Genomic DNA, 23,743 nt, shown 5'->3' on the forward strand with positions numbered 1-23,743 from the left:
TATACGGAGTACTTCCTAAAAAGGAGTATGAGGCCAACAAAAAGAGACAGATAATACTTGTAAATTCCTTCGGAGGAATGCAAGTGCATGTACATGTGCAAATTTAGCAAAGACAGTTGGTCCATCTGAATCTCTTACAATAATAATAAACAATAATAATAATAATAACAACAAAATTTGAAGAGGATCTAAGAGAGTTTGATGATAATAATAAAATAAAAGTAAAAATAATAAAATGGGCCAACTTGGTGCTTACATTAATCAGTGAGTAGCAAGGGGGTCTGTATCTTGAATACTGAGGACATAATAAATGATAATCTATCTGTTTTAAGAATATTAATTTTTATTTACTCCATAAACTCAGGGCAACTTGACCTAGTTGTTTCAATTTTTATATGCTTTTTTACTTTATATAGTCATAGTATGGCAGTAAATTATACCCTATATAGCAAGAAGGTAACTTGTACTTGATTATTGAGCATATCCACATGGATCTGCCGCCATCTATTTAAAAGAGGAAAGTGTTTGCAAAATTAAATGTAAAATAAATAATGCAATTACTTTCTTCATCCTCTTTTAGATAATTCTTTTGACTTTTTACGTACACATTACGGAGTAGTAAACTTTGACAACTTTTGGCGTTGATCACTAAAGCTCCAAGAGTTGGAGAACATATGTTTTCTTTGTCCACAAATAATATTCATAGAAAAATATGTTCACGTGGTTCATGATCAACGTTCCCAAAGACTTTTTTTACTGAGAGGTTGAGTTATTTTTGGTAGGGAAGGGAGCACATAATACATTCTCCAATAACAATACTGAAACACAATAATTGAACTGTCACAAAGAAATCGAGTTTAACTGTACAGCCAAACAATAGCAAACTTAGATTAAAGAGCATTAGTATATAGCAGTAGTACTTCTTCAGTTGCATGTACACAAGAGCGGGGTTTCCCCGACCTCAGGATGATCATCGATTATTACTCATCAGTAACCTACATGAAACAGAGGAGCAACCATGTTTAACAGCATTAGAATCTGTCTAAACCGGTCCATAAATCTAGTAAGTCAAAACTAGTCAAAATCATAGTCATCTAAATATGCATTTGCTTTTAGCATATTACATCAGCACTAAACTGATTCAACTCAACTTATGACAATGAAATCTCTTGTAATATTACAATGTGCCCTTGGGTTGAGCAAAATGTATCTTGCTGTATGCAAGCGTATACAACTGTAACGAAGCTACGGTAACATGAGTTGACCGTGATAATTATTCATTATTCTTGCTTATAGCTTCTAAGTTTATCTTGGCCTAAATAGAAACTGCCTCTCCTGATTAGACTTAAAAATTAAATTCTTGATATATATAAATAATGTACCAGAGTGGCAACAGTGCATGGTATTTTACTATTTTATTGAGAGTTTAAAAGATTCCCATAACAGTAAAAGAAAATAATGGCAGCTGAATTGTTTGTTAATTCACCTGTGATCAACTGCTGCTTCCCATGTCGAAATCCATGGTGTAATCGTATTCAATAGTAGGAATTACTGATGCCATAAATTTTAAGAATAAGAAGAGGTACCTACACAAACCAGAAAGAGGCTAATCAATCTTTTGAGACAACTCAGAAGCACACAAGGCGAGAGGAGCCATGCAGAAGCCACATTTGAAAAAAATATATCACAGGCTACTTCCATTTCACTAGAGGACAAATACTCCCTCCGTCCCAAAATTATAATCCTGTTTGTATTTCGGGTGTCCCAAATTTATACGGAGTAGTTTTGTTTCCTTATTTAGACATTACTTGTCCCACTTTCTCATACACTATATTCCACTTTCCCATTTTCCCATACACTATATTCGACTTTTTACACTTTCCAATATGCTATTATTCTATTTCCCACTTTCCCATAAACTATATTCCACTTTTCTTAAAACCCGTGTTTTTAGTCAAACAAGACTATAATTTTGGGATAGAGGGAGCACGTAACTGTCAATGTATATAACCCAGAAGCCGACAAGCCCCTACTTATCTCACTGACAAAATTTATGATATGGATATGGCATGACAGGCATTTTACAGCTGACTAGTCCTTGATGAAAAAATTATATCATCTGGTGCCAAATCGAGACAGACAAAATAAGCCGTGCTTGCAAGATACAAACTCAACCAGGAGGAAATCAGGTATTTTACACAAGAAAAGAGAATTACTTGTCAACTTCTGGCTCAACTCCCCGTGACATTAGAACATCAATAATTTTCTTCATCACTGCACCATGTTTGCACGGATGCACAGAAGCATGCTTTCCAGGCAAATGAGGATGATCTTCTATAGTAACCTGTAGAGTCAAAATTCAAACGGTAAGGTCATATCAGATAATTGAGTGCACCTCAAGCCATTATTAGATTCATGAGTAAACCTTTAAATAAAATAAAAGATAATACTAATGGATGGCTCCAATTTTATTTTTCAAAGTTTCGACTTTCATTTCTACATGTCAAAACTAGCACAAAATAACGGTGAGAAATAACTACTCCACAAAAGACTCCTGCTCAATTCTACACAAGAAGTATCGAGCTTTAATTTTACTTCTTTGCATGAAGCCTTGAACATTTTAACCAGTTGTTCTACATTGAATTGAAAAGAAGGGTCCATGACACATAAACTAGAAAAATACTTTGGCCATTGGATATTTCATAGAGAGAAGCTTACCTCAATTATGCTGCTATCAGAAGTTTCTCAGAGAATTTCTCAGAGATCTAAATATACAAGTTAAAGTGTTCCTTTTGCACCAGGAAAAATAACAGCACCTTGAGGTGAAAACACTATACTTAACCAAGATAAACAATTTGATTTTTTATGGTTTTTGAAGCATTGTAATGTTGGGTTATTCGGACTCCTTGAAACGAGGGTGAAGGCTTGTAATTTTCACCAAGTCTTCCCTAAATTCAGTAGTGAATGGTGTGTGTCTGCTAACTACAATTATCATAAGGGTGGCAGAATTTGGTTAGTGTGGAATCTGAGAATGTTTTGTGTAAATATTCAGAAAATTGGGACTCAGTTTATTCATGCTTTTGCGACTCATTGCTGCTAAATTTTCTTTTAGTTACGCTATGGTGTATGAGTGAAATGAAACAGCCAGTAGAGTGGAGTTATGGCAGGGGTTAAAGGAAATCAGCTCAGGTGTTGCGGGGGATTTTAACAATGTGTTAAACTTGAATGAAAGAATGGGATCTCATGTGACTTTAATAGAGGTGCTTCCATTAAGAGATTGTATCAGGGAGTGTGGTGTCAGTGACCATGGTGTGAGTGGGCCTTTCTTCACATGGAATTATAAGCAGGATGCTGATGATAGAGTGCATTCTAAGATTGATAGAATGTTGTCAAATGATGCTGGCAAGGATCTCTTCCCTGATGCTAATATGCTATTGCCTTTGATCATTGTACTTGTGTTATGAACCTGTTTAAGTCCAGTCAATTTGGCAGGAAACCCTTCCGCTTTTATAACATGTGGACTACAGCTCCTTCCTTCAGTGACAAGATAGAGGAGGGTTGGAATCATGATGTGAGAGGCACACTCATGTTCAAAGTGGTTACTAAATTGAAAAGCTTGAAACCTATGCTGAAGAGCCTGAATCAAGAACTTTTTTCTGATGTTAGACAACTGATAACGTTGCTTGTGAAGTTCTGCTTGAATGTCAAAAGAAGCTCCAAGAGAATCCTGACAATGTGACGTTCATTGCTAGAGAAAAAGTGGCTAGAGAGGTCTATCAAAGAATACATGCTGCCCGGATAGCTTTCCTAAGTCAGAAGGCGAAGATGACCTGGTTAAATATGGGAGATGCCAATACTGCATATTTCCATGCTTGTTTGAGAAAGAGGTGGGTTCAAAATAAAATTCATCTCATTCATTATACTCAAAGGGTGCTCCGTGAGACCCCTTCCGATATAGAGCAAGCCTTTTTTAAGTTACTACATTGATTTATTGGGCACTACTGACAGATACAGAACACTGATATTGTCAAAAGTGGGGTTACCCGAAAGATAATCAGAAAAGGGGGTTATGCAGAGGATTTACAAAAGAGGATGTTAAAAGGGCTTTGTTTGACATTGATGATAGTAAGGCTCCGGGGCCTGATGAATTCTCTAGCAAGTTTTACAAGAGCTCATGGGCTATAGTGGGGGATGAAGTCTGTAATGCAGTGTTAGACTTCTTCAAGTCAGGTAAGTTGCTAAAGCAAGTTAACACTACAACTATGACCCTCACTCCTAAATGTGAGCAACCAAGTCAGGTTTCTCAGTTTAGACCAATTTCCTGCTGTAATGTGATTTATAAGCTAATTTTTAAATTGATTTGTAGTCGAATGAAAGAGGTGTTGCCATGGCTCATTGATGATGTTCAAGGGACTTTTGTTTCTGGTCAAGTCATTATGCAAAATATCCTTGTGTGCCAGGATATTATGCACCAGTATAACTACAAGAACAAAGCTCCTAGGTGTACTATTAAAGTAGACCTTCGGAAAGCTTATGACTCACTTAGCTGGGGCTTTTTGGAAGAGATGTTCATTGCACTTGATTTCACAGAACAATTCGTCCATTGGGTTATGCGGTGTGTTACTACACCCTCTTATTCTATTTTCATCAATGGGGGGCTGCATGGGTTTTTCCAAGGGAAAAGGGGTATTAGGCAGGGCAATCCGTTGTCTTCCTTGCTCTTCGTGATAGCTATGGAGTACTTATCAAGAATGTTTAAGAAGGTTGGGCAGATGAAGAAGTTCAAGTATCATAGCCGGTGAAAAAATTTAAATTTGAGTCACCTTGTGTTTGCTGATGACTTGATGATCTTTACAAGGGGTAACTTTGATTCTACCTGATTGGCTGTAGAGGTGTTAAAGTCCTTCTCTACCTGCTCTGGTTTGTATGCTAATATTGATAAAACTGCTATCTATTTTGGTAGTGTTTCTCGGCAGGTTCAAACTGAAATTTTGAACTATTCTGGGTTCGTGAAAGGATGCTTTCCCTTCGGGTACTTGGGCATCCCACTCAACTCTAAGAGGCTGGCGGTTAAAGATTGTGATGTTATAATAATGGACAAGGTAATTGCTAGAATATCTTGTTGGTCAAGCAGGAACCTTTCTTACTCAGTAAGGATTGTGTTGATAAACTCCGTTTTGATGAGCCTTATTCTTATTGGGCACAAATATTCCTGTTACCTAAAACTGTTATGGGTAGAATCTCTCAAATATGTAGTGCTTTCTTATGGGAAGGTAGCTGCATTCTCACGAAGTCTCCCCCCCCCCCCCCTAGCTTGGGAATGGGTATGTCGTACTAAATCTAAAGGTGGGCTAGGTATCATGGATTGTGTTCTTTGGAATAAGGCTGCTCAAGGTAAGTTTGTTTGGCAGGTTGCCTTGAAAGTTGAAATCGGATGTTCTTTGGGTTAAATGGGTTCACAGTGTATATCTCAAAGAGAAGAGCTTGTGGGATTATAACCCACCTCGTAATTCCAGCTGGGGATGGAAGAATATCTGAAAGGGATGTGTTGAAAGAGGGTTTATTGTCCCAAAAATGGGGGATTGGAAACACTAAATACTCAATTTCTGGTGCGTATAAATGGCTGCAAGGTGAAAAACCTAGGGTTCCATGGGATGTTTGGGTGTGGAATAGATTTAATATACCACATCACTCGTTTATCGCCTGAAAATCTGCACTTGGTAAGATGAGAACCAGAGAGGTGGCTGCTGGTATTTGTATTGATGGCAGTTGCCTTTTTTGTGGTAATGAGCCTGAAACCATAAAACATCTCTTTTTCAGATGTCCTTACAGCATGACTTGTTATGCTGCAGTTCGCACTTGGTTGAATATTGCCAGGAACACTACGGACAAGATATATACCTGTTGGAGGAAATGGGGAAGGAGAGGTAAAACAGGAATTAAGAAGAAAATAACTTATGCTGTTCTGGCTGCACTAGTTTACCACATTTGGCGGGCACGAAATCATGTTTACTGGAATGGTGATGTTCTGTTGTCTGATAAGGTTGTAAAATTTGTTAAGCAGGAAGTGTGTTGGAGAACTCATTCTCTGGTCACTCCAAAATGGTCTGATAGTGAGTTTATTTGGTTTCAAGGGTTGAGGAATGCAGTTTGATCTCTCTGCCTTGCTTCTTTAAATGCAGCAGTTTGTCCTTGTGGTTGTGGGATGCACTGATATTATTGATGCAGGTCTAGTTTTTTGGTTTGTGTGGGTTTGTTCTTTCTTGATCAGTTGTATAGTGGTGATACGCTACTAGGTAGCTGTAGGCTTTTTGTTTCTTTTGTTGTTTTGGCTTGCAGAGGTGTTGCTTGGCTTAGTTAGTATGTGGTGGTGGTTGTACAATTTATGCTTCTCTTTTGGTTAATATAATTGTTTATTTACCAAAAAAAAGAAAACACTATACTTCCCAAGTTTTTTATGTGCACATAAATACATAATTACTACCAAACTTTAACTTGTACCCGTTGGCTAACTTTAATCTGTTCTCCATGCCACTAGTTTACTTATTCAAGCCTCTTAAGTTTCTGATTAGTAGAACTAGCTGTCTAGTCTTGCATCAAATAGGCTACACTTATGATTAGCAAACCAATCTTACATGGCGCCAAATAATTCACGGAGAGATCTTAGAAAAAGAGAGCAAAACACTATCAGCCAAACACAATCCTACGAACTCAAACGAAATATAGCATGTCATGGTAAATTTCCGGATGATTGACACTAGAATTTTTCAGAAATAGAAGGCTTGAATCTCATTAAGCACTAAAAGGAAGGCTACAAGAGCAGACTGATTGCCATCATTAAATAAAATATCGAACAAGCACCATGAATCTCACCGTTTTGCGAGCATGATCTTGACTAACATCTTCAAGCACAAGCTCTGGTTGCAAAAGCATCCTTGACTGTATCAAAATACAAAACACGCATCTGAGTGAGCATTGTAGAAAATCACTATCAGAAACAACACCACAGAAGTACAGAACCCCCCTCCCCCCCTTCTCTTGGTCAAATATCCATATCTGCATGCTCTCAGACATAGAATTTGAACTAATGTGATATACACCTGTTTTTCTTAACTTAGTTAAGCTGGCATACTGAGAAAGCCTGATCTATCAGTATCACTGATACCAACAATTAACAGAAGATAAAATGGAACCAGGATTTCGGTTATATCCATTTTCCAGGTATTGTGGTTGGTAAGAGATTACAAGAAATAAAAAGCATTATATTAGGAACTAGTCTGCTGGTCAAAAACCAAATGCTGAAAGAAAAACATAGGCCAAAAGTACTAGCTTCTTCAGAAGAGCTCCCAAACCACTAACAGACCTATAAGCTCCATAATAAGTAATTAATAGTTCAGAAAACGCAAGGATGTAAACAACCAAACAAGACAATTGACTGACCTCATCGTATCCAGTTAGCCATACACGAGGAGTTTGATAATATTTGTCATACCTGGGAGAAAAAAAAAAAGCTCCTTAAGGATTATAGAAGAAGGCATGAATTTTAGCAAGAACAAACCAAAGATATTCAATTTTGCATGAATTCAAATCACACTGCAATTGCATTAAAATTCAAATATCTTGCAAGTTTGGACACATTATCCAGGACCTCAAACTATTAATACTATAAAGCACATAAAATTATGCATGACATTATCTGCAGAATGCTGAATAAATAAATATGTAGAATTAGGATTATCATATGTAAACACGAAAACACGACTGCACTTATTTTTCTGATCAATGAACATGCATATGCAATATTATGATAGGTCATACTAGTTAGCAGGAAATCTACAGCTTACATCATAAGTCAAATTGAAGGCAAAAAGAACAGATTGAATGTATGCCCAACAGTTGCCAACGTACCCCATCTCACTATAATAGGATTATGGACTGTTCATTTTTTTTAATACCAGTGAGAGGATTCAGACAGAAAGAACCACTAATGCATTGGAGAAAATAAATCAATCAATCATCGGCGAACTGTAAAATGACCTCAAATCTAAATTTGAAGCCGATAGTGATCACCCAGTAGTTAAAAACGCACGCCAAAGTCAAGTTTGTGTGTAGTGTTTCTTGCACAGAAAAACCAATCAACTTTTTGGTGGTCAACCTTTATGCTGAAAATGTCGTGCAGGCATCAGCCACAGGCCCACAGGCACCAAAAAAGATACCCTTTTTAGTCACATCTTTTACCAAATGGGGTATGAATCACATAATTCAGAAATAACAATTGACATTCGAGACATTCAAATCTCTTCTGTACAACAAGGGTTTCTTTTTGCCTTTCTCACATGAAACTAAACAGAGGCCAGTAGCACTGCAAAATTCATCTTCCCCAACCTCGCCCTTCTAGTTTGTCAATTACAAGGATATGAACAGTAAGTTGATGATCATTACTTAACATCATCAATAAATTTTAAAATAAATATTTACTTACTGAGTCTGAGGCTTTCAAAATAGTGCAGATAATTAATTCATCATGAAATATCAAATGAACAACTACTAACAGAGATTCAAAAAACTAATAATATGGACTGTATCTTACGTTATGCTGACATCATATGTACGCGTTCGTAGTATATTTTCATCATCAGGTTCTTGAGCAACTAGATATGTGGTCTGAAGAGTCGCCTGAAAAATAAATTGACAAACTTCTTAAAAAGTTCAATTTCATAGGCCTAGAGAGTTGCAATAGAGCATTATTTATTGAAATGAAACCAAGCGTATGATGTTGTGGTAGTGGGAGCCATAGGGATGCATCAAATAATTAAATAACCGGAAGAAGGCACTGTTGCAGGTTTAAGTGAAACTGAACATTTAAATCACAACAGTTCTACTCCAAACATATACTTCTTCTTTATACTAACTAAATGACAATATCTTTAACTAACTAAATTAAAAATATCTTTACTACTAGGCAGTACAGAAACAAATAAACTTACAGGATCTTCTTCAATTACATTGTCTTGCCCATCATACTCTGTCATGTCAGGTATATCATCGTCCTCTTCACCTCCAAAATATGAGGATATAGACTGTATTGGTTTATTTTCTGTGATTTCTAATGACTCCATTGAGGGCAAGTTTTCCTCCTCGTCAAGCTTAGGTTCTGTAAAAGGTACAGTACACGCATTGAGTTGAAAGTAAATATTACAAGCACTTATATGTAGCTAGATCAACGAAAAACCTTTTGGTCTTCCATGAGTAGCCAACCAGCCATCATTATCCTCATCATCAACCAGAATTTCACCCCCGGCAGCTTCATATTCTTCCTCTACAGATGCAGCGCGCCGAAGACAAGGAACTGTGAAAGAATAACATCAAATTTCTGATTCCATCTTAAGATTGACAAACAAGATAGAAAGTAAAGAGGCAAGACGGAAGTCACGGAACAATCAACAATTCAAGTTGTTAAAATAATCCATGCTGGAATTTTTAGCAAGAAAATGTTGCTTTGCCAAAAAGAAATGCAATGGTTGATATTACTCTAAAGTCATCATCATCACCTCTGATTATATAAGAGTCACTAAACGATAACATGGTGGAATAAAATTCAATACTCCCCACCTGGACTCATGCTACAAAGTACAACCAGGACTATTTTTGTGGATGCTTCCTCTGCAAATAATATCTCTATTCTCTACAGGGCTTGCGAATATCTGCAGAGACTAACAGGGAATTTGGGTGCAAGAATTCTTAAAGAGTACCCAATGTGTCGATTCACATGTGGCTGAAATCTTAGCTACCAAGGAAGCTGCAGAGTGGACAGGGAGGAGCCACTGGGACAACTGTATCATATACTCAGACTTCTTAATGGCATATCAAGGAACAAAGCAGCAGAAAAGATTTAGTGACATTTACCTAGCTTATACGATATGTAAAGGGCCTCTCCGCAGAGAAACGACAAAGACGAATTTCAAGTTGCGATACATGGAGATGGCTCAACCGCTCAAGTCAGGGAGCCAGATGAGCTAGTTAGGGTGACCAAGGAGGAAACTATTGAGGAATGAAGTCTTCCATTCCATGCATGCCCTTTCTTTTGCTAGGAAATATTTAGATATCTATGTTATTTTGTTATGGAACTGTATTTTGGAAAGCCATGCCGGCTTTGGAAGCAAACAAACTATGTCAATACTCCCTCTGCCTATACGTGTCCTTCTAAGTTGTTATTTTTGTTCCAGAATACTTTTCACTTTAATTTACCAATGCAATACGACAAGTTGCACTGGAGTATCAAAGAAATGAATTGGTAACTTAACAAAACCAAAACAAGAACAATTTTTTTTTTATTATCCCTATAAGAATCATAAACAGAAACTATATTGGGTGGAGGGAGTAACTTTTAAGGGGTTTCTATATTATTGCAGATAAGATGTCTCGCACGATGAAGTAACTCATCAGTAGTTCAGTACTCGAAATACTAAATTCCATCAGGATGAACACTATCTATTCATAAGACATGTTGCAAAAGCAAGCGGATGAAGCAGTTGACAAGTGAGACATGAGTCACAAGAACTATGGGTATAAGCACAGGCCCTTTATAGCCAAAGACACAAGGGACCAAACGTCAAGTAAACAAACAGAATGCAGGTCCAAAGGGAAAAGATACAAAAAAGTCTTGTAACAACACTTTCAAAGAACAATTTATACTTTGACAAAATCTAAAGAACGCAGAATAGTAACAGAAGGATAACGAACAGGAGTACAGGCCTCACCATTTCTCGTAATTAAGAATTGTTTTTCAAGCGGTAAGTAAGATTTCCTTTTACTGGGCTCACCGGATTCCCTGTCCAAAGCAGCACAAAAATTACAACAATTTCTAATAATATAGTCAGGCTGAAAGCTCGCTGCAGTAAACCAACAACTAGTCAATCTAAATCGCATCTCTAAAAGTAGGTTCAGTCACCCTTGATCAGTCAAGCTAGTAGAACCTTTGTTCCAAATAGTCCCCCAAATTTTTTTCCGGAAATACAGTTCTTTGAAACTAAATGCAACCACATTACAAAAGCTTCCAGTTAAGCCACAAATCAAACTGTCCACTCCATAAGGTCTTACTTAAAACCGTTTGATTTTGGGAACGCGGTTCTTTAGAGACTAGCTCCCAGTCCCAGCAATCCCACTCAACTAAATGCAACCAGATTACAATAATTTTAGTTAAACCGCAAACTAAACTATCCACTCCATATGGTAGTACCCACAATCATTTGATTTTGGGAACGCGATTCCTTAGAAACTAGCTTCCAGCTAATCACACTCAACTAAATGCAATAAGAAAATGAAGTCTCAATTGAAATTTGTATTGGTGGAGAGAGAAGATAGAGATATACTCTCTCTAGCAAGCACCCCAACCGCCCTCACGGCAACTAAATCTTTTGCAGGGACCGCGCACTCCAATCAGGGACATCCTCAGGGAATACCGGCCAAGAGTCAGCCACAAAAATCCACCAACCATGTACCACTGCCCAACCTTCAACCCCCTACCCAACCGATACCAATCATAGCACCAACAGCCACCACTACACCTCACAATGCGACCACTAAACAAACCCCACTAAGGACCTTCACGGAAGTGGTAACATCAGCCCAGTCACCATTCAGGGATATCTCCCCCTTACAAACACCCACCTACAACCCAGCATTGCCCTATGCCACCACTCCGCCGCCGCCCAACACACTAAGAGATGACCTTTTCCTCCCAGTTCCAAAAGAAAGGTATGAGGAGCTATCCAAACCATTGCTAGGCTCGCTCATAGTAAGAGTCATGGGAAAACCCTTTGATAAGGAATTTCTACGTAATGAGCTTAAGAAAATATGGAGAATACAACTGAAGCTTGAGTTTCTAGCGTTAGAAAAACGATTTTACGTTGAAATATTTTCTCCAATTTAATCATCTCAAGTTACACCCAAATTACAGAATAACTAGTAATACTGGTAAACTACATAAAAATCAAAGCTTCACACAATTAAACAATGGAAACTCTCCCATCGCCCATGAAAACGCAATTGCATCCCCAATAACCAAAAACTTGTGGGAATTTTTCTCCGATATCATCATCAGAAAAAATTGAAAATTGTAACACCAAATTGAAGTCAACTAGGTTAAAAAAAACAATCAAAATAGAGATAAATAAAATACCAGGACCAGGTAGGGCATTTGGAGACGAGATTATCTCCGGCGAGGATGAATTCGGAGACACTGAGAACGCCTTTCTCTTTGAAAGCGGTAACAGTGCGGGGCCCAGTTATCCTCTCAACCGTGCCCTTGAATGCTTCGTGAATCTTCTGTGACAATACCATATCTTTCTTTCTCTCTCTTCTGTGCGCACCTTTTCCAGCGATGGAGGGAGGGAGGACGGAGGAGAGAGAAAGATTGCAGAGTGATCAAACTTCAAATGTATAATGTATTCAATCAACCAACCTTTCCGTCTTCTTCCTTTTTTCTTTTCTTTTTTAAATTCTATTTTTGATATTTTATAATTTATATTTTACCACAAAGACAAACCTTTCTTCAGTAGACTTCTATAGTTCAATGGGCCTTATGTGGGCCTTATGGGCAAGGCTATGGCCCTATGCTATTCCAATTTTAATTTCCAATGGCAAATTTGTTTTTAGGTTATGAAGATGATACTTTATCTTTTCCATTTTAGTTACAATATTTTTTGATTTTCACGTTTATTAATCCATATCTTTGATCATTAATTTCTTTCTGAAAAAGTAAAGTTACAAAAAATTTGGTATTGTTAAACTATAGATTGAGATGAACCTAATAAGATCACAACATGAGTGATATAACTATGTTTTAACTTATGAATAAATCAAGAAAATGGTCAAAATAGATTATAGAAATAGTGTCAAAGTTAAAACTTTGCCATTTAAGGACCATAATTTATGCTAACACTAAATCATTAATAATAGCGATTGACGGGTAATTTTGACATACATTTCTAAATTAGTTAATCCAAAAATAAAACGTGGGTCATATTCGAATCATCCACTGCTCTAGTCTAGTCTAGTCTAGTCATGGGGTTGCGCAATATGGTGGAGTATTGGATTTGATCCGCAAGATGGAAAATAATGTAAAATGTGGGTCACATCAAGTGGGCTTTTTACATGAACGTAAAGGAAGATGACAAACAAAAAGTTTGGCCCACATGACATTTTTTCTTTGCAACTTCAGACAAGCAAACCACAACCACAACCACAAATTATGTTATGATTAGGCCTCCTAGTTATGAATTATGATGGCAGTCAATATTTGTTTGGAGTTAAAAAAAGAGTGGAGAATTCAGGTGATCTTCATTCTTCTCCCAAATCATCAAAAGTTAATATTCTTTGCTATTTCTTACAAGCAAAGTAAACCACATTTCTCATTTATTAACCATACTAACTTGTTTAACTAATTCCAACCTTTTGATTAGAAGGTGATTAACTTAGATTACCTCGTGTACGTTTTAAAATCTACAACAACCCCGCCCTTGATTACTTACAACTACATTGACAACACGTTACACAACAACATCTTAATCACTATTCACTACTCTAGTTTTGTTTTTGTTTGTATTATTAGGAAACTAATTAAATTATATCTGAAATTTGGGGTCATATTTAATCTTAAGAGATGATCACATCATATATCATATACAAGCATGTAAATGTCTTAGCTTATAAGTTTGCTAACTTGTATTTGACATAATATATTATAATAATAATAACGAACTAACAAGACTAACACTGTGAGAAACTACTTGCACTTGGTAGAACACAAACTTTATTTACAACTACCTATACACAGATTCAATTTACAAGTTTATAATAACAATATTAACGTGACAATTAATTAATTACCGGCAGTGAGGAGGCAGAGGAAATATATATATATATATATAATCATGAAATGTAGATAGGAATAACAAGACATACCATGCATCCAAAATTCTGATGAACGAAAATGTAATATGTTGGGGGGAATGAAGCCTGGTCCGGGATCCGGTCCGGGATCGGGATAATCCTTGGTATGTATAGATGAGGCCTGGTCTCGAACCAGACAGCATTCCCCTCAACTGTTAAAAGAAGAAGGTAGAGGAGATAGAAAGATGAAGAAGGAAGCAACGTACGAGAGAAGAAAAGAGTATGTATGAATATAATGTAAGTGGTATGGTATGCTTTTTATTGTTGCTGGCCATGCAATATAAACAAATACTTTGTAATATGCTTTTTTAATTCCATGAATTCTCTTTTAAACTTGAACACGTGTGAATGAATATGCTCAACAATTTTCTCAACAGAAGAGACCATGGAATACCGACTTTCTAAACACAACCAAAGCTCTCTTTCTCACTCTACCACTCTCCCATATAGGAGTATATTCATCTCATATTCGGCCGGGTTGATCCGCCACACATATATGGATCACCGTAAGAGATAGCCGGGTTAGAGGCATTGAGAAGAGACAAAAATGGTGGGCTAAATGTATTTTATGCGAAGAGTAAAGTTGTGGTTTCGTAATCATTTTAGTAGTGTCCATCTTTTAAAGACGGACTGAAATGGCAAATGGGGAAAACAAATGGGAGTAATTGCTAATCTTTGTATTTTTTACGATTGAAAATGAGCTAACATAGAATAGAGACAGGAAACTTGGAGGTATAAGTAGTTAATGAGAAACTTTTAGTACTTGTATACTGAGAACAATCACAAGGGGTCCTATTTGGCTCAAAAAGATGAGAATTTTGCGGAATTAAACGTTATAATCTCCAACATCAGGCTTTATACTTTAAGCCATCTTTTTCTTTACAACTTTTTCAATATTGGAATTACTATAATTGAGGCAGACAAAGCTATAATCAAATTTAAGCAGTTGTTAATTCATGTTTCAATTGCAAAATCTGTCAAAGTATAGCACTTTGACTGACCTATCTAAGTAGAAAGCATTCTCTGAAATCTGAATCATTATGCACCTCACCTATCCTTTAGAGGAACTGTGACTTCAACTTCAACTTTTATAGAAAGATACGCGATACTAACAGTTCTGATGAATGGTAAAATCAGTGGCAAGAAAGCACTGAGTTATATATATAAATAAGTTACCAAACCTAAGTACATTTTTCATCACACGGGAGAAAAAAGGAAACAGAATTATACTCCATTCACCAACTGACTCCTGTTAGGACTTATTTTTCTAATGCAAAGATTCTGGGGATAAGCTTACCAGTGGCTTCTTGCAATAAGCTGAAAACGTAACTGCAGCTCTTTTGACTTATTTTCGACGAGTTGGTGGTGCCTGCAACCAAGCATCAGAGATTCAGAGATCACAATTTTCCAGCAGATATTCAAATTTCACTTAAACAGTAATTTGGGGTATTCAGAATCTAGTGATAATAGATAATCAAACAATGCAAGTTACCAGCAGATATCTTGCTTCAATTTCAAGCTAATGAGGCAGTCCATCGAGATGGAAGCCTGACAACGGAGATGCCTTGAACATCATGCTGTTTCTATTTCTTCCTAAGGCTAAGAGCAGAAAATATCCAATCGACAACATACTTGATGAATTTAGAAGCTTTTGAATACATTTAGTAGATAAAAAGCAAAGGAAATGACCATTTCTACACAAACAGCTTTGATAGAATATCAGGACCCTAGCAAGATGTTAGAAAGATACTGTACCTTCTTTGTCCTGCTTCACTTTGAATTCTCTACCTCCAACGTTATTGTTTCTCCTCAATAATACTGAGCATGAAAGATTGTTAAAAAGCTGTTTTTTTCGAATATCGTCCAATGGCTCTATCGAAAATGAATTGGAGAAGCCATCCACTTCAACTTGCAACGTTGCTACCAGCATTAGAAATTAAGCTCAGCTTGCTGCATTTTAGAGCTATGAAGGCCTAAAAAGGATAGAGCTTCGCTTGAATCCATGATTTGACCTTCAGCTGCTTCAAGGTATTCCTCTGGTTAACCTAAACGGTTGAACACAATTTATGGATACTACACCGGATCTTTTCTAATTTTCAAGAAGTTGATAACATGTTGGATTGCTCATAGGCTTATTTGCTCACACCATTGGTATTGTTCATCTTTGACTATCTGTTTAACTTCATTCATCCTTAAGCATTAAGAGTCCATTCGATATGGCCTTTATCTCGAAAAGGCTTTGATATCCAAACTCCAAAGCAATCAAAGAAGTTACATCATCAACCGAAACTCAAGTCTCTAAAATCCATTGAATTCTATTATTTACAGTAGACATATTATTGGTGTCTAGCCAGTGATACAACAATGTATTCCATGTTGAATAATCAGGTCTAATACCTTTACCAACCATTTGATGCAAAATCTTTAATGCTTTCTGCAGATCGCTTTTACTGCAATAAGCAAGTATCAAAGGGTTGTAAGATCCTTTGTCTAGCAAGCAGCCTCTCTCATCCATCTCCTCCATAAGCTTTAGAGCACTCGCAGTTTTTCCTTGACAGCAAAATCCACTGATAACAACATTGTAGGTTGATGTAACAGGAAAGTAGCCATGCCCAACCATTTCATTCATAAGCTGAAATGCTTCACGTACATGCTTATGTTCGCAGAATCCCCATATTAAGCTAGAGTAAACAAGAGCATTTGGAATTCCACCTTCATGAAGCATCTGTTGATAGACTTCATTCGCAGCTCCTATGTTGCCCTGTTCACATAAACCTAGAATCCTCAAGGTCCTTTCAACTGCCCTTGGAAACAATTTTACCATCTTGTTTATAAAGTCAAGGGCTTCATTCCACCGATTTTCACGGTATAATCCATATATGATACTGTTGTAAGGACTAATATGACCCTCACTACCACCTTTCAAGTCCTCCATGAGCTCCAAAATCTTAAATCCGCCTTCTACATGGCCTTTGGAACATAACCCTCTAATTAAGGTATCAAATGTGAGAAAATTATAACTTATTGCAGCCATTTTCATCTCATTGAACAAATCAAGGGCTGCAGCAAACAAATTAATCTCACAGAACCCAGCAATTAAAATGTTGTATGTCTCAACATTAGGGAGAAACCCTTTAATCTCCATGTCTTTCTTAAAATGCAACCCAACTTTGACCTTCCCTAAACTACAGAATCCTTTAATCAAAGTATTATAAGCCACAACGTCAAGTATACCCCCATTCCTTTCAACCCTTTCCACGATCTCAGCAGCTTCAGTTGCGCGGCCAACATTGCATAGTAATTCAATCACCTTGGTTGTCGTCACAACATCAGGAACATGCCCTAATGCAAGGTTCTTCTCCAGAAGCACCAGCGCTTGAACAAGATTTTGTTCTTTACAGTATGCTGATATCAAAAGATTAAAGGTGACATCATTAGGTTCAATCATCTCATTCAACAAACTCCTAGCTCTACCAACCTTCCCATTCTTACAGAGGGAATGAAGCAATGTGTTATAAACCACTGTGTTTGGTGTTAATCCACGAGTCTTCATGAGCTGCAAGAGCTTAAACCCATCTCCTATACGATTAGTTAAGCATAGCCCTTTCATCAAGGTCCCAAAAGTATAATGATCACCCTGAACACCACACTCCATCATCTTCTTCCTAAAGAACCCCCTAGCAATATCAATATCTTCCTTAACTAATACATCAAGAATTGCATTGTATACTTTCAAAGAAGGGACCACGCCAAACCTATGCACCAAATCAAGCACTTTAATAACTTCTCGGATCCTTTTAGCTCGTCCTAGGCCTCGAACAATCGTGACAAAGATATCTTCATCTGGTGGTGAACCAAGTGAGCTTGGAATTTCATCAAGCAGTTGGTGTACGCCATCAAAGCGACGAAAAGCACAGAGCTTGTGAACCAAAGCTCGATAAGTAGATTGGTTATGGGTGAAATTGGGAAGTTTGGAAGCCCATTTAAAGGTTTGGATAGCTTGGGAATGGGATTTTTGTTCAAGAATGAGATGAGCAATGTGTTGATGAGTAGGTGGTGATAATCGAGTTGGGGATGATAATGAGCATAAGGATTTTGATTGTATCTTTGGATTGACATTTAAAATCGGATACCGGGAAAACAGCATAAATTGAAGAAACCTAATTGAAGGCATAAGTCTTCAATTTCTTGATTAAAGCTATATCACATTACAGAACTTTCAAGTGAAGATAAACAGTATTACTACTAACAATTTTCAGTCAATATTCAGAAATGGCAACGATGACGCGGGAAGAAAGAGAGAGATAGAGAGATGGAGATACCTAAGAGAGAGATTATGAAAGAATCCGACGAACTTCCGATCGATCTAGCCGGAAAATAGTCCGGAGTAGTTTCCTCTGAATATTCGAAATGGTTCCTCAAGCCGGGGGAAGCTTACTTCAACAAGGAAATGATCAGCTGTGTCACTGTGTGTGGAAGTGTTGCTCTTTTGTCATTGTTTTTCCCAGGTGCGACTCTTGTGTGACTGTGTCATTGAGCTGTTTAACAAAAGGAAAGGAGGTTTAACAAAGAATCACTACTGCATTAGTGGTTTCAAAATAAAAACGCTATTCATATTTTAAACAGTTACTGTTATTAGCTGTTTTTTTGTGTTAAAACAGCTACTGTCATTTACAGTTCTTTTTGTGTCAAACCGCTACTAAAATTTGCTGTTCTTGTTTAGGAATTTTAACCCAAATTTATCCTTTGGGAATTAAAGAGTTATAGCCAAATCTTTGTTTACCACTTTTCAATATTATTATAGGAGTTGTATCTATAATTAAGCCAGACAAACCAAACAATGAGAATATTCATCAACAGAACACTGAGTATTGAGTAAGTACTAAGTAGTGAGTAAGAGCATAATGCAATCTCTTTCATTATAAATTACATAAGTTACCAAAGATATACATTTTTCATCACACATAACACTTGATGCAGTCAACTCAATACGTACGTACATCTTCCTCGGAAAATCATAAGATACAGCCATATATGATGACAAAGGGCAAATGCAAGAAACACGGGCGAAAAATGAAGTAAAACTCAACACTTGGACACCTAAATCTCAATGTTAAAACCTGCCTTTTCGTCAGTGGCTCATGATCTCCAAATTATGCTCAACACCCATAGAGCTTGATATGGTTCCATTCATGACCGGCTTCTGTTCCTCTTGTCCCATTTGTTCATTGTCTTCACATATCTCAGACTCGATCTCTGATATACTAGGGCTTATCTTTTGCATGCCAAGACTAAGTCGATTTCCCTTGTTGGAGATTTTCTTTCCCTTGACTTTATGAGAGAACCCCAGAGCATCACTGTAGCTCTTCCTTCTTCCAAGATTTGGTGATTTTGGACGAGTTGGACGTGCCTGAAACCAGCTTTCTTTCTTTTGTTTATTTCAGATTTCTTCATTTTGACTTAAAACAGTTGTTTAGAGTATTCAATTGAGGAGAATAGTACCTTCTTCAGGTCAAGCTTAGGAGGTGGTTCGTCGTGATAGAAGTTTGGCATCGGAGTGGCCTTGAACATCAAATTCTTCCGCAGTTGCTTTATAGTTGCTTCTATCTCTTCCTAAGATTTACAAGAGTAAAGATTAATGATCACTTTTATGCAAACGGCATTCATAAAATCGACGTTGGAAATATACTGTACCTTTGTCCTTGCTTCACTTTGAAGTTTCTCTGCCTCCAGTGCTTGATGTTTTTCCTCTAGTTTGGAATAATACTGAACCATGAAAGATTGTTAAAAGTTAGATACTCTGTTTTCTTCTAATGACATCGTAAAGTATATGAATTTAAGATGTTGCAATATGGAAATGGACAGGAATCTGACATCACACAATTGAATATGAGAGCTAAATTCAAGAGGAAACCAGGAAATAACAAAAAAAAAACAAGTTTTTAAAAGCAAAAGAGCACAAGTGTATATAAAGTACCTCTCTTCGCTTCTCTGCACGTTCAGATGACCTAAACACTGGAGCTGATGCTACTGTTGTCTTAACCCTAGAAGCCCTCATAGAAGGTGCAGCACTGTTCACGGTTAAGGCAAATCTAGTTCTTCTCCCATGACATCAACTTAAATAAAGTGCATAAATTGTTGAGCTAACTAATAGAAGCACAGAAAACTACAAAATAATAATACTATGAGCTGCTTGGAATCTTAGGATACTCAGAAACACCAGAATTTGAATCTTCCTCGTCAGTATTCTTTTTGTTGTCTGATTGCAGCGACTTCCTTGATATAGACATTGAAATCTGCAGCAAAGGAATGAAGAAAGATTAGATAGTAACAATGGAATGAAAGGTTTACCTGCTGTGCATGAAATTTGCTGGCATCTTGTTTTTCCAAATTAAAAAGTTAAATACCAAATAATGAATGTGGATTGGATGATTGTTTGCATTTAAGGCTTGGCTTAATTTGGTCAGTTATTACACTGTTAAGTTTCCAAGAGTCAACCTCATCTATGACTTTTAGATTTGAATATTACAGTGATAGATTTAGGTACACAGCCAAAATAAGGAATGAACTGGATTCTAAATCTGTCCATAAAGATAGTGATGATCAGAAAATGCCACTGCGGAAAAAGTTGTAGAAGGGGAGAGCTGCAACTAAGATGTCACGAGAATAGAAGAAAAACCGATAGAATAGTGAATGATCCATGTAACCAGACCACAAAGTTGAAAACTGTCCTTTTGATTTTAAATTGTTTTATAGGAAACCATAGTAAACTACTAAACTCTTCTCTTCTAAGCTCAATAAAAAAGACAAGAACAAAATGAAGCAAAAACAAGGGTTGAAAGGTGTAGTATGATTCAAGAGGGGGAAAAAAACCTGAACTTTCTTGCCACCGTTAGGCGGCTGTATAGTCTTTGCTTTCAGTGACACTTTATTTGCATCAGTTTCAGCCTCTAGAGGACGGGTTGATGCTCGCTTTTCAGTTGCCAGAGCAAATGGCTGCGGAACTGTGCAGTTTGCTCGACCATTCGTACTACATGGTTTTGGTGCAATCTTTGGCGAAACTCTGGCCCTTATTTCGCCCTTTGCTTTCATGCTTTGAGGTTTAACCTTTTCCTGCAAATTGTCATTATGAACCATCATACCGGAACAGTTCTTCTCCTCACACTTTCCAGTTTGATAAGCTTCAGAAATCTCAACTGTATTATCTGTGGTACATTCCTTAACATCAAACTCTTCATGCACAGAGAAGGACTCTGGGATCACATTGCTGTGCTCAATTGATTCCAAGCCATCATGATGAGTTATTGCATCCTCGTCACTTGAAACAGGAGAAGCACTGCTGGTGTATTTTATGACACCATCAGGTTCTTTGTCCGTACACGCATCTCTAACTTCCATGCCCATAGTACTGCAAAGCCAAAATAAATAAATAAAATCAGACTGCAGAAAGAAAATTCCAACTCTAAGTTTTTCCAATGTACTACATTTAAAATATTCCTTTTCAAGTAAGGATTTCTCATCTTATGACTATGAATAGGCTCAAGCACAGTATGTATAGAATAAAGCCAATATACAGGCTAAAAGATGAAACAGACAACCTTCGATATCTAAAGAGAGTAGGAACTTGTTTTGGCCTAGTTCGATTGAAATAAATAAATAAATAAACTATATAGTCTATATATGTCCTCTTCCACAGAATGGCCCAATAATGACTTTCTACTATACTTTCTTATAACACAATTCTTGAAAGGCAGTTCTCTTAAATGGCAACCTGTAGATGTGACAGAATTACTTTGGCAGGTGAAATATGTACAATCTCAGTTCCTATTTTCAATATCATTAAGCATCATGATAATTATGAATAATTGAGAACTAAAATTCACGCAAAGCATTAAATATAAGTCTTTGGGTTACTATCAAGTCTTATGGCCAGATATGCTCCTAACACCAAATGTTTCCTCTCAACCAAAAACTAGCCTTCAAAAACTAACACCAAGGTCACCAACTACAAGTGTACAATACATGGTAGTCGAGAAGTGCATGTACTCCATAATATTAGATTAATCCGAGTACAAGATATTTAGGTACTCAAACACAAGAACATACAACAAAATGTATGTATATATAGCAAATGAGTATGGAACACAACACAATGGCTATAGTCATAAGAAACAAAGTGCAGTTGGATGTTTCGGTGACAGACTGTAAATGAGAAAGGAATGAGAATGAATACTAAAAACCGTGAGTGCAATTTATGGACATCCACCTCAATAACTTACAGCTTCTTTTATGAAAGGATAACCCAAAACTAGTTCAATTTAAGACATATGGATAGTAATGAAGCCAATCACCACATACGCGTGTCCAATAGCTGCATAGAGAGTTAATTCAACACTACTTCCCCTTAAACAAAGTAAAAACCAGCAGTTGTATTAAAGTGACAACGACAACAACCACCCAATATGAATGGATGAATCCTGCCATTGAAGGGTCATGCTTAGACATGTCGGTAGCCTAGCCTTAAGCAGTTAATTACAGGCAATACTAATTAAACAATAACTTAACTCTATTGCAAATACGATTTTGTAGTTAATTGAGCCAGAATAAGTGTTAATTGAATAAAAAGACCAAGTTTCTCTTTCACAACCACCTTATTTATTTATCATCAAAGCAACATAGAATATGACCTGAAATTATCTCTTTTTTTGGGCAGATGCAGAAATGAAAATGCAAAGATGGCAGCAACAAGCATTGTAAAATCAATGAACATAATAAACTCAAATTAAGAATGATAATCGACACCCAGAAACCCCCATTGCCGAAAATAGAAACCCCATTGCCCAAAATGGAAACCCCAACAAAAAAAAACAAATAACAATCAAATAAAAAAAGGAAGAAGAAGATGAAATAGGCTTACATCAGATCTGAGAGATACAGGAGAAGGAGAAGATATAGCGGAGGAGAGAGAAAGGAGAGTTGAAGAAGAAGAAGAAGAAGGTGGGAAATCAAATGTTGGTAATGCAATAATTTGAGTTTGGGTTGTTCTGTGCTCTTCTTCAGTCACTCTTGTCTGGACAAGTCCTCCAGTTAATGTCACGATATACCAACTTCTATTTATATAACCCTGCGCCTGCGCCGTTACTTGACGACGTACTCTTTTTTGTTTTTGTTTTTGTTTTTGTTTTTGTTTTTTGTTTTCAAATTTTTAAAACCACCTCCCTCTTCTCCCACTACTCATCTTAAATGGGTCCTACACTCCTACTACCTTACTGTTAAATATGGGCTTTGGGTTATCTTTGGTTGAAATGGTTTAGGTTCGAGTGAATTGGATTGAACATTCGATACTTATACGTAAAGTTACCATCGGGTTGAAATGGTTTAGATTTTAGAGGATTGGATCGAGCATTCGATCTTATATAAGTAGTTTTAGAGGTTTTGTGAGATCGAGCTAGTGTAATTTAGACTCTATTTTTTTGAGCTAAATTGTACTGAAATTAACTGAATTGAACTAAAGAGTAAAGAAATAAATTGAATATTACTGAATTGAAATAAATAATGCAAAAAAACTACTTTTCCATAACTGTCCATGAAGAAAAGTCATTGTATTGGTCTTTAGACAAACAATACTATTGTTGTCGCTATAAAATCTAGAACGACAATGCATTTGTTTTTTTTAACTGTTCTATTCACCTGATTTCCACTTATTTTTCCTGAATTTATCTTATATGAACTTATCTGAACTTACCTGAACTTATTTTTCCTGAAATAAGTGAAAATAAGGTGAACATAA

At 36.7% G+C, this 23,743-nt stretch overlaps 2 protein-coding genes across 2 annotated transcripts; both read right to left on the reverse strand.

Moving 5' to 3' along the window:
• Positions 1-641: 641 nt before the first annotated feature.
• LOC110782322 (uncharacterized) lies at positions 642-23,042 on the reverse strand. The gene is made up of 21 exons (XM_056841204.1): positions 22,871-23,042; positions 20,827-21,361; positions 20,164-20,249; positions 19,931-20,024; positions 19,648-19,719; positions 19,456-19,566; positions 19,088-19,363; positions 16,351-18,058; positions 15,709-15,873; positions 15,251-15,322; positions 13,966-14,105; positions 12,182-12,423; positions 10,761-10,831; positions 9,233-9,349; positions 8,988-9,154; positions 8,591-8,676; positions 7,441-7,492; positions 6,874-6,939; positions 2,217-2,344; positions 1,487-1,586; positions 642-995 (listed from the first exon to the last, which is right to left on the reverse strand). The coding sequence occupies exons 2-20, from the start codon at positions 21,355-21,357 to the stop codon at positions 1,493-1,495; spliced, it is 4,278 nt and encodes a 1,425-aa protein (XP_056697182.1). The 5' UTR covers positions 21,358-21,361; positions 22,871-23,042; the 3' UTR covers positions 642-995; positions 1,487-1,492.
• LOC110782323 (pentatricopeptide repeat-containing protein At2g17525, mitochondrial) lies at positions 15,079-18,544 on the reverse strand. Its single transcript, XM_021986450.2, has 2 exons — positions 15,709-18,544; positions 15,079-15,322 (listed from the first exon to the last, which is right to left on the reverse strand). The coding sequence occupies exon 1, from the start codon at positions 18,125-18,127 to the stop codon at positions 16,244-16,246; it is 1,884 nt and encodes a 627-aa protein (XP_021842142.2). The 5' UTR covers positions 18,128-18,544; the 3' UTR covers positions 15,079-15,322; positions 15,709-16,243.
• Positions 23,043-23,743: the final 701 nt, after the last annotated feature.

Source organism: Spinacia oleracea, chromosome 3, assembly GCF_020520425.1.
Source record: "Spinacia oleracea cultivar Varoflay chromosome 3, BTI_SOV_V1, whole genome shotgun sequence".
NCBI classification, from domain to species: Eukaryota; Viridiplantae; Streptophyta; class Magnoliopsida; order Caryophyllales; family Amaranthaceae; genus Spinacia; species Spinacia oleracea.

Excerpts from the sequence above, each read along its gene's own strand:
- LOC110782323 (XM_021986450.2), bottom strand. The coding sequence starts at position 18,127 with ATGCCTTCAATTAGGTTTCTTCAATTTATGCTGTTTTCCCGGTATCCG.
- LOC110782322 (XM_056841204.1), bottom strand. The coding sequence starts at position 21,357 with ATGGGCATGGAAGTTAGAGATGCGTGTACGGACAAAGAACCTGATGGT. Across the intron at positions 9,350-10,760 it reads ATTCTTAATTACGAGAAATG|TTCCTTGTCTTCGGCGCGCT; the intron begins GTGAGGCCTGTA and ends ATTCTTTCACAG. Across the intron at positions 2,345-6,873 it reads AAGATCATGCTCGCAAAACG|GTTACTATAGAAGATCATCC; the intron begins GTGAGATTCATG and ends TTGACTCTACAG.